The 10,950-nt window shown below is 39.8% G+C and overlaps 1 protein-coding gene across 1 annotated transcript in view; it reads left to right on the top strand.

The window, feature by feature from the left end:
* The window catches only part of Htr2c (5-hydroxytryptamine receptor 2C), a 293,810-nt gene extending 283,421 nt beyond the window's left edge, over positions 1-10,389 (top strand). The window contains exon 6 of the mRNA XM_008841567.1: positions 7,190-10,389. Within this exon, the coding sequence (XP_008839789.1) occupies positions 7,190-8,016 (827 nt within the window). The 3' untranslated portion in view covers positions 8,017-10,389. The remainder of the gene's footprint in view (positions 1-7,189) is intronic.
* The last annotated feature ends 561 nt before the right edge of the window (positions 10,390-10,950 follow it).

The raw sequence follows: 10,950 nt of genomic DNA, 5'->3' as shown, positions 1-10,950 counted from the left end.
TTCAATTTCATTAATTTCTGCCCTGATTTTTGTTATTTCTTCTTGTCTCCTCAGTTTGGATTTTGTTTGCTGATGCTTTCCAAGTGTGTTAAGTTGCAATGTTAAGTCATTTATTTGTGTTCTTTCCGAGTTTTTGATGTAGGCACTTAGAGCTATAAACTTCCCTCTTAGGACCAGTTTCAGCGTGTCCCAGAGGTTTTTGTCATGTTGCATTGTCCATTTAATTCCAGGAATACTTTTATTTCTTTCTTAATTTCTCTTTTGACCCATTCATCATTCAGGAGTGTGTTGTTTAATCTCCATGTGTTCATGTGGTGATTAGGGCTTCTTCGGGTGTTGACTGTAAGCTTCATTGCATTGTGGTCTGATAGAATGCATGGAATTATTTCAATCTTTTTGTATTTGTTGAGGTTTGCTTTGTGTCCCAATATATGGTCCATTTTGGAGACGGTTCCATGGGGTGCTGAGTAGAAAGTATGTCCTTTGGTGCTTGGGTGGAATACTCGGTAGATGTCTGTTAAGTCCATTTGATATATGGTATTGTTTAATTCAGATGACTGTCTGTTAACTCTCTGCCCTGTTGACCTATCTAATGGAGACAGTGGGGTATTGAAGTCTACTATTAATGAGTTGGGGTTAATCTGGGTCTTAAAATCCTGTAGTATTGTTTTTATGAAGTTGGGTGAGTTTAAAGTCCATTTTTTCCGATATTAGGATTGCTATGCCTGCTTTTTTCTTAGTGCCATTTGCTTGGTATAATTTTTTCCATTGTTTCACTTTGAGATAGTGTCTGTCCTTGAAAGTGAGATGAGTTTCTTGCAGACAACAAAAAGATGGGTTTGTTTCTTAATCCATTCACCTAGTCTGTGTCTTTTGACTGGGGAGTTGAGTCCGTTAATATTTAAAGTTATTAATGAAAGATGAGTATTGAATCCTGTAATTTTTATTTCTGTTTACATTCTTGATATAGCTACTTTTCCACAGTTATAAGTTCATTGAATTTCTTTCCACAACCCCTTGTGTATAGTCATTCCTTTCTTCAGCTCTTTGTATTGCTTCCATAAATCTCTGAAGGCCTGGTTTTGTGGACATGAATTCCTTCAGCATATTTATGACATGGAAGAGTTTTCTTTCCCCTTCGACTATAATAGACATTTTGGCTGGGTATAGTAATCTGGGTTGGCATCTGTGGTCATATCAAACAGCATATTTTGGTCCAGGCTCTTCTGGCTTTCATAGTTTGCACTGAAAAGTCAGCTGTAATCCTAATGGGTTTTCCTTTATATGTTACTTGTTTCTCTTTTGCAGCTTTCATAATTGTCTCTTTGTTTTGTACATTTAGTTTTTTTTACTATGATGTGCCGTGGAGAGTTTCTTTTCTGGTCCTGCCTGTTTGGTGTTCTGTATGCTTCTTGTATTTGTATGGGCATGTCTTTCTTTAAGTTTGGGAAATTTTCTTCCACAATTCTCTTGAAGATCTGGTCCATGCCATTCTCTTGGAATTCTTCTCCTTCCTGTATGCCTATAATTCATATGTTTGGTCTTTTTATGGTGTCACACAATTCCTGCATATTCCATTCCTGTGATTTCTTAAATTTTTCATAATTTTTGCTTGTATGGTCTAGTTCATCCACTTTATCTTCCAGTCTTGATACTCTGTTTTCCATTTCATTCATCCTATTGGTGAGGCTTTCTCCTGTTGTTTCTAATTGGCTTACTGAGTGTTTCACTTTCTTCTTCATTTCAGCCTGAGTAGTCTTCAACTCTTTTCTAAAAGAGTATTCTTCTAACTCTTTTCTGAATTCATTCAAAAGTTTATCCCTATCTTCCTTCAGCTCTATGATTACCTTGTTTGTGTGTTATTTAAATTCAGTGAATTCTTTTATCATATTCATCATTGTTCTTTTGAGTTCCATGTCCTGCATTGTCTCTAGGGGATTCTCATTGTGCTCCTCTAGAGGATTACTGGTATTTGGTGGGGATGTTATTTTGGCTTTTCATGTTATTATTTTTTCTCTGTGCTTTTGACATGTGAATTTCTTTTGTAGTTTCTGATTCTTGTGTGAGACTCAAGCCTTCAAGTTTAGGTCTGCTTCTTTATGTGAACTTTATGTGTCTTTGTGGTTTACTTTTTGGGCATGAAACGGTGGTTCATCTTAGCTTCCGGTTCTCTCTTTTGATTTTATATTGGAGTGGCTGGATTGTGTTTGTCTTCAGGAGTTCCCACAGAGGCCCAATTCAGGTGAGGGTCAGATGTTTTCAGGCTTTCTCCTAAGGTCTTGATCCCTCCAGGCCCAATTTTGGCCTCAGGAATTTGGGGGTTGGACTGGCCTGGTAGCCTGGCCCAGGAAAAATGCTGGTCTAGGGCAGCTGCTGGCCATGCCACTGAGAGTTGCAAAGGTAGTTGGGGCGGGAAGAGGCCCCAAGGCCTCCTGGGGTCTGGACTGAGGAGCTGGGTTGGTCTGGATGCAAAGGATCAGGAAGAGGAAAGGTCAGCCCCAGTGTTCCAGAAAGAGGTTGGCAGGTGATGGAGGCCCAGGGAAGCAGAGGGAGTTGAGGGTGAGGCCAGGCCCAGAAGCAGTGCTCCTGGGGCCCAGAGAAGGCACTATGTTGGTCTGGGTGAAAAGGATCAGGGAGCAGTACTGGTTCCCCAGGTGTCTGGGGCCCCAAGACAAGGAATGGGGCAGGGCCCAAAAGGAGAGAACAGGGGGTGGAAATAGGAGGTTGAATGAGCCTGGGGGAGTCAGGGCATGGAGGGCGCAATGGACTTACCCCAGAGAGAGGCCTGCAGGTAGGAGAGAGGCCTGTGGTGGTCCTGCAGGCCCAAGGAAGCAGAGAGAGGTGAGGGCAGGTCCAGGCCCAGAAGCAGAGATCCTGGGTCCCAGAGAAGGCACTCTGTTGGTCTGGATGAAAAGGATCAGGGAGCAGTATTGGTTCCCCAGGTGTCTGGGGCCCCAAGACAAGGAATGGGGTAGGGCCCAAATTCAGAGGAGAGAAGGCGGTGGAGATGGGAGCGTGAATGAGGCTGGGGGAGTCAAGGTGCAGAGGGCGCAATGAATTTACCCCAAAGAGAGGCCTGCAGGTAGGAGAGAGCTATATTTTATTTTTTTAAATAATTTATTGAGAATTTCATACATACATATAGGGTGTTTTGATCAACTTCCCCTCCAACTCCTCCCATATCACCCCATCACTTTTTTCTGATAACCTCATGTACTCTTTCTTCTTTTTTATGTGGGCTTTTTGCTACTCTAACATTCTGCCCTCTGAAAAGGTAACCCTAAAATGTTTTAAGGACTAGATAAGAGCTCCCAAATACTTTCAAAAATACTTTCGGCATTTTTGGTCTTTGGAACGGAGTATGTTGCTAAGAGGCCCAAGGACATTTTGACTTTTAGCCAAGAAAATGGCTACTTTTCTTTTGGGTTTTTTGGTGTCGTTTTGGGAGATAATTATGTTTGTTGGTTGGTTGGTTGGTTGGTTGGTTGGTTGGTTTTGATATAATGCTGGCCTTGAACTTAGATCCACCTGTCTCCCCTGGGATTATTAGCATGTTCCACCACGCCTGTAAATATGTAAATTTTTAAAGAAAAGGTTTTAGCTTTTTGTTTGGTTGGTTTTGAGATAGGGACTTCCTGTAGCCCCAGGTGGCCTGGAGCTGGCTATATAGACTAGATTGACCTCAATCTCGTTGAGATTTTCCTATCTGTGCCATCCTAATTCTGGAATTAAAGGTATGCAACACCTTGCATGACATTTTCTCTTTTCTTGTTTTTTGTTTTGTTTTTATTTTTGTTTTGATTTTTTTTGTAATTTTTTTACTAAATTTCTGTGTATTTCATACAGAAAATATCAATCTTGATCATCTTCGTGCCTCCTTCCCCACTGGCACCCTCCCATAACACCCCACCCCACAGGAATTAATACATTATGTTAAGGCCTATTGTGTTAAGTTAGTGTCCCCAGACATCTCTTAGTGTAAGTTCATCTACTGGGGTCTATGCAGCCCATCTAGAGGTCCTCCCTTTGAGAAGATCAGCTCTTCCTCACCCAGCAGTAATCAACTGCCAATAATTATTCGATTGAGACAGTGCTTATTACCCATTTCTATAGTTCTGTGCTGGAGCTTTTTTCTGCTTGAATTTTCATAGGTCTTGTGCATGCTGACACCATTGCTATAGATTCATATGAGCAAGGTCCCAAGAGCTTGCAGGAATCTATTTTCACATGGTCATGCACCTGCTCCCTGGCTCTTAATTCTGCCCCCTCTTCTGCAATGGTCCCTGAGCCCTGGATTGGTAGAATTTAATACCAATTTGTCCTATCCAACAACCCACATTTTTCAGACTCTTACTCTCCATGCTTTGGTCATTTGTGACCTTTTATGTTCCTGGCCCTCTGTTGCATGAGAGAGCTTCATTGATGAGAATTGAGAGATACATTAGTGTCCTCTTTACCTTTTCCTTGTTATATGCTCTTTGATCCTTAGGTGTATGTGGAGGTTGCATTGTAGATGTGTCACTTAGTCCTGAGTAATTCACAGACAATGCCTGTGTGTAACAAGCTGTCTGTGATAGTCTCCATCTACAGAAAAAGAAGCATCTTTGATCAGTAGTGACTAGAATACTTGTCTGTAAATATAAGGATCCATATTTTGCACATAGTAAGAAATTACATTGCCTAGGAATATGAAAGCCTTGGAGATTTCTCTAAGATCTAAGATCCCTCCAGCCATGTGTATTTGGCTATGTTTACAGTATCACACATGAGCTTCCTCCCATGGAGTGGGCTATAACTCCAATTAGGTAGCTGTTGATTATCCCCAAGATAAAAGTGCCACTACTGCACCAATTTCATTTGCTGTGCCTGTCACTGATGTAGTTATTAGGCCTTGAAGCTGGGGGTTGGACCATCGATTAATGTTCTCCCTTAGCAGCTTGTATAGTGCTCTCCAAAGCTATGAGGTATTGCCTTCAGGGGAGGTGGCTTCCAGGTCAGTTCCGGCTCCAGTGCTCTAAATCCTGTGTCCAAAGTAGGTCTTGTCTTCAGCGATAGGGTCTTACCTTCAAGTTCTGGGAGGCAATCAAGGGCTATGGCAATAGCCTGTGTAGTTATAGGAGTCTCTTGGAGTACTCTGTCTAACAACTCAAAGAAAGGTTTCTCCTGTCTGGCACTCTTGTTATTTAGCCTTCAGCTGTATGCATGGATTCATGTAGGGATATTGTATGTGTAATATGTCAGCAGGTTTTAAGATTAATATGATTCCCTGTGGTTTTTTACTCTAGCTAGACATGATTTATCTCTCTCTCGCTCTTTGACCCTCCCTCCATGCCCTCCCTCTTTAAAGTATCCCCATTTTTCCTATTTCTCCCTTGACCGTTTTCTCTTTTCTTAATCCCTTACTAGTTTCTCTAAATATCCACAATGTTTCCTGAGGCTTAACCCTTCACTAAAACATTTCATTAAGGAAAAGCCAATCCTAACTTACTTTGGGCAAGCATGATCTACTGCATTCTTTCTAAAGGTTACCTTATATTTTTGATTTCTTGGCTATGAGTTTTAATAATACCAGCTCACCACTTTCTCCTTGGATCTTTTTTTCAATTTTTAAGAAATATAGCTCATGTGGTTTTGGTGTACTCTCTATTCCTAAGTACCTATGGAAATTTTCCAAGCATTTCATCAAAGTTGATGAAAAATTACTTTCTTCCTCTTCCGACACTTGCTAGTCTTTTCAATTAGGGTTCATAGATCCCCTTAAGAAGATGAGGCAATCGCATTATCAGAGGAGACTTTTTGCTTAGTGTCTCCAAGGTTACATGCCATTCCCTACTTTCTTGCAGGGCACACCTAGGTTTAGAGCTATGGATGGGCATGGACCAATATCCAAAGAAATGAGACTCTATCTGTTGCTGTTTCTCATACTGTCACATGCTAAAAATTGAATATCTGATGAAAAATACTTAGAAATGATTTTCCAAACACTCTTTCTTATCTTTCCAGAGATTAAATACCCATCAATATCTATTTTTTTCTTCTTGATCATTTGGACAAATTCTCTGTAGCTGACTAGGAGTACTAAGCCAACCAATGGGACCTTTTTCTGATAAGTTCCTCACAGTTTCTTGTGTATTCACTGGTTAGCAACTGTTCCAAAGTTATACATCCACCTTCCTCTCCCAGACCACAATGTAAATATCTACTAGTGCTGGGTCTCACTCATCTCTGATAAAATCTCACAAACACAATCAGTATTTGCCAAGGCTTTAACTTCTCTTTTGGATACAGTGAAGATAGATTAAGATGAAAATGTTAAGTCTATTTGCAAGTTGTCCCTATGTATTCATGATGAAACTGTTTATGGTCTTCTACAGTTGTTTCTGAAAGTTCTCAAGGTGTTGCAGCATAAGATCACTTTCTGGCTCTTATCTCTTCACTTATAATTCCTGCCATTGAGCCAGTGTATTTCCCTGGCTGGAGTATTGCTTCTCAATCTTATGAACAAAACATTCCCCTCTCTCTTACCTTTTGGCTTGGGCCCAGAACCTACATCCCTAGTCTCATTCTGTCTCTTGACCTTGAAACCATGTTGCTGATACACACACACACACACACACACACACACACACACACACACATGCACACACACACAGAGCATGAGAGAGAGAGAGAGCGAGAAAGAGAGAGACTTGCTACAAAGAGAATCACTTGCATTTGCTTACAGTAGTTTCTGCCTAATGGTGAAACATAATCCAGCCAACTCTCCTAGTCTCTTGTAGGTGATAAACATATCATTTTCTGCATTTGAATGACTATGCTAAAAACCAATTGATTCTCCTTAATGATATCACTGAAGACAAATGAGAGGTTATTCCATGGCCCAACAAATATTTATTGAATGCCTTCTGTTAGCCAAGGATTGCAAATAGAGCAAAATGGATTCAGTTCACTCCTAGACACAACCATATCTCTAATAGCTTGTCTCAATAATGGTGATTCCATACCGATTACCCCAAGTAACAGGAATGTCATCATTATCTATTCCACTGGTACACTGTGAATAGCTTTCAGCAAACATCAAGTGTAAATATCTTTTAGTAAACTGCTAATGAATGAATGTGTGCCACTGAACAAATCAGCCCAGTCCTTCCATGTGCTGTAATGACTGCCCACGTTTTTATTTTCTTAGGTGTTTCAGTCCCTATCCCAGTGATTGGACTGAGGGATGAAGAGAAAGTGTTCGTGAACAATACCACGTGCGTGCTCAACGACCCAAACTTCGTTCTTATCGGATCCTTCGTGGCTTTCTTCATCCCACTGACGATCATGGTGATCACCTACTTCCTGACGATCTACGTACTGCGCCGTCAAGCTTTGATGTTACTCCGAGGTCACACCGAGGAGGACCTGCATAAAATCAGCCTGAATTTTCTGAAGTGCTGCAAGAGGAATGCCGATGAAGAGAGTCCTGCGAATCCCACTCAAGATCAAAACCCACGTCCAAAGAAGAAGAAAGAAAAACGTCCTAGGGGCACCATGCAGGCAATCAACAACGAAAAGAAAGCTTCCAAAGTCCTTGGCATTGTATTCTTTGTGTTTCTGATCATGTGGTGCCCCTTTTTCATTACCAATATCCTGTCTGTTCTTTGTGGGAAGGCTTGTAACCAAAAGCTGATGGAGAAGCTTCTGAATGTGTTTGTTTGGATCGGCTATGTTTGTTCAGGAATCAATCCTTTGGTGTATACTCTCTTCAACAAAATTTACCGAAGAGCTTTCTCCAACTATTTGCGTTGCAATTACAAGGCACAGAAAAAGCCTCCTGTCAGACAGATCCCTAGAGTTGCTGCCACTGCTTTGTCTGGGAGGGAGCTCAATGTTAATATGTATCGGCATAGTAATGAACCTGCTATTAGAAAAGCTAATGATGCTGAGCCTGGCATAGAGATGCAAGTGGAGAATTTAGAGCTGCCAGTCAATCCCTCCAATGTGGTCAGTGAAAGGATTAGCAGTGTGTAAGCAAGAGCAGCACAGCCTTCCTACAGGGAAGCTACAGATGTAGGAATATTTTCTCTTTTGATTATCCTTTGGGTCATACATAACTAATGTAAATACTAATGTGTGACAAAACGGTGTTTTTATATATAGCTTTGCAACCCTGTACTTACAATCACGCATTAATAGTGAGATTTAGGGTTCCATATTTACTGTTTATAATAGATGGAGACTGAGTTATTTTGATTTCTTGATGAATAGTGTTTGTGTTTTTCTTTCCCTTCCTTCCTTGTTCCTTTCCTTCCTTACTCCTTCTTTCCTTTCTTCCTTCCTGTCTCTGTTTCTTTTAAGAATGTAAAAATGTTAATGTTCATCTCAGGTGGCATTTGCAGGAGACCAGAGTGATGTACATGACCATGGTGATATTTCACACTACACCCAAATTGACAGATTCAATGGTATCTTTTCCGGGTTAACAGTAAATAAGGACTTTAAATTCTCTGTCTGCTCATCTACACAAGTAAATACAGTAACATAGGTTCTGCCTTGTGAAAAAAAAAGTTCATCAGTGAATCAAAGGCTGAACTAAGCCTTCTCTTTACATATCGACGCAAAATTTGACATTGTCAGAATGTTGTGTCAGTATTTCTGCTGCAATGTCTGTCCCCGAACATAGTGGTATTTTAACATAGCAGCTGGTTAACCGGGACTACAGAAGTGGAAGGATAATAAAGAGATACATGTACCAAACAGCTTTTCACTTCTTAAGGACAATGTTCAAATTCTGATTACTCCAACAAGCAAACTGGAATTAGTGTTGTCATTCTGGTCCTTAGTAAATACCTAATTCCACAACTGAACTGGGAAATGAGATTCCAGAGTTATTTCCCATTCCAGGATTCAACATCAATTGGGTTTTGATCTCGGAATTCTGGAAATTCGTGTGCTACACACAAAGTAAAATTTGCATTTTGAGCCTTATTAAAATATTTTCTTAATTATGGTACCTCTATCTATAGGACCCAATTTAGCAGTCCATGTTTAAGTAAAACTAGTGTGAGAAAGGTAGATAACAAAAGCCTTGGGAGTTTTACTTGATTAAGGACTACCGAATTAGGCCCTTAGAATGTGAAAAAAGAAATTAAAAAGACGCTTTTACTGAACTCTGGGAAGAAGAGAAATACGGAGTTTCCATTTGGATTAAAAAAAAAAATATCTCATTTTCAGATCCTTCCAAACTCTCTAGTGCGGGAAAAAGCTGCAGCTAATTGTGAACGTGGCAAGCTCTCCATTGTGCTGCAATTATGTACCAGAAATTTAAATCTTTGTTAAAATATAGTGTTGTGTTACAATAAGTGTTGGCCATCATTTCATTCCTGGGCCTGCTGCTCTCTAAGAATTAAGTATCATTTTAATAGTTTGTAAACCATGAAAGGTTTGCAAACATTGCTAAAGTCAGACCATTAAATCTATGCTGTGTGCAGAGTATACAAGTGTTCCCAGTAACTATGTTTCCATGTGTGTCCATTTCGCACAACTGTGGCTAAAGTTCTGAAGAATTCATGATGCTATTTCTATGCCTGACAGTTACTTGCACACCTTGGAGTGTGCCTCTTAGTATCTTAAAATTGGTGAATGCAGAATCTGAATTTCTAAAGCTCCTGGAGTGTGTTCTCAACATACAGCATAGATAAATCCAACAGTCTGCCACAGGGGCAGTGGGAGGGCAGCTGTATTTGAGGAAACTCAAACAGTCTCTATTCAATCTACAACACTGCCAAATGTCAGTCAATTGCTTGAGCATGCCCAACCATAATATGAAAGTGAAGTCTACCTGCCTGTTAGGTCAGTTGAACTGCATGTTAAAACAATTACCTGAAATTGAATAATATGATCCAATTCCTACTGAAATGAAGATGTCCAAAGAAACACAGCATGCATTTTGCATGAATTCTGCACTTACAGATGGTGCTGTGCATGTACGCCAAGTATGTTGCATGAATCCACTGATCCGTATTAATGTATGGCAGAGTAGGCGATATAAAAAGCCTGGAGAAAAACCCTTCAGCAGTCCCTAAAGGGCATTCAGATCTGAAGTTTTGTATTAGAGAAAATTGGAAACATCTGATTTCTTTCTTAACTATCAGGGCAAGCTCATAGCACATGTTTTACAGAGAAAGTATAAACCACGGATTTCCAAAAGCAGTAGCAATAAGTTGAATGATAATAGCTTATAGCACATTCGTTAAGAATTCTTACATCATCAAGTAGTAGTACTTCATAGTACCCAACACAGTAATTATCCTCAACTTGTGTGCTATTTGTAAGTTCTGTGCAGTTTGGTATGAAACAAATATATTCATTTGGATATAAATCTTACAGTTCAATGTAAAATCTACAAACTTTTATAAGTGTTTTAAAAATTCATGTGATAAATGTAAACGTGGTGAATTTACTGTCAAATCATTTACTGTTTAAGACACGTGCAACAGACTGCCTTATATAATTTCCTGTAATTTTTCTCCTTTGTCAAATGGTACTTTTGTGAATGGTTGCAAAGTGTTGTCCTATTCCTGATCCCTGTATGTGATCCACTCCTGTTTTGTGATACTTCCTCTTAATTTATTAAATTTATTAAATGTTGCCTAGCATGTCATGTGTCTTTATTTCCTCGTACATTTATTCAGGAAAAACGAATGCTTTCATTTCACTTTCTTTGAAAAGTAAAATTTATTGCTGTAAGTTTACAAAGGGAAACACTATCAGAAAATATCACTTCATCTGACTAATTATGGCTGTGTTCTAAAAGACAAGAGAAGGAAAACAAGAGGTGTAGGGGCTGGAGAGATGACTCAGCAGTTAAGAACACTGCTCTTGCAGAGGAACCAGATTCGATTCATAGAACTGTTTTCTTTTTCTTTTTTCTTTTTTCTTTTTTTGGTGTTTTTGAGACAGGTG

The sequence above is a fragment of the Nannospalax galili genome, unplaced genomic scaffold, assembly GCF_000622305.1.
Source record: "Nannospalax galili isolate Female #2095 unplaced genomic scaffold, S.galili_v1.0 scaffold641, whole genome shotgun sequence".
Classification (NCBI taxonomy): domain Eukaryota; kingdom Metazoa; phylum Chordata; class Mammalia; order Rodentia; family Spalacidae; genus Nannospalax; species Nannospalax galili.
This window is presented reverse-complemented; position numbering and strand designations above follow the sequence as displayed.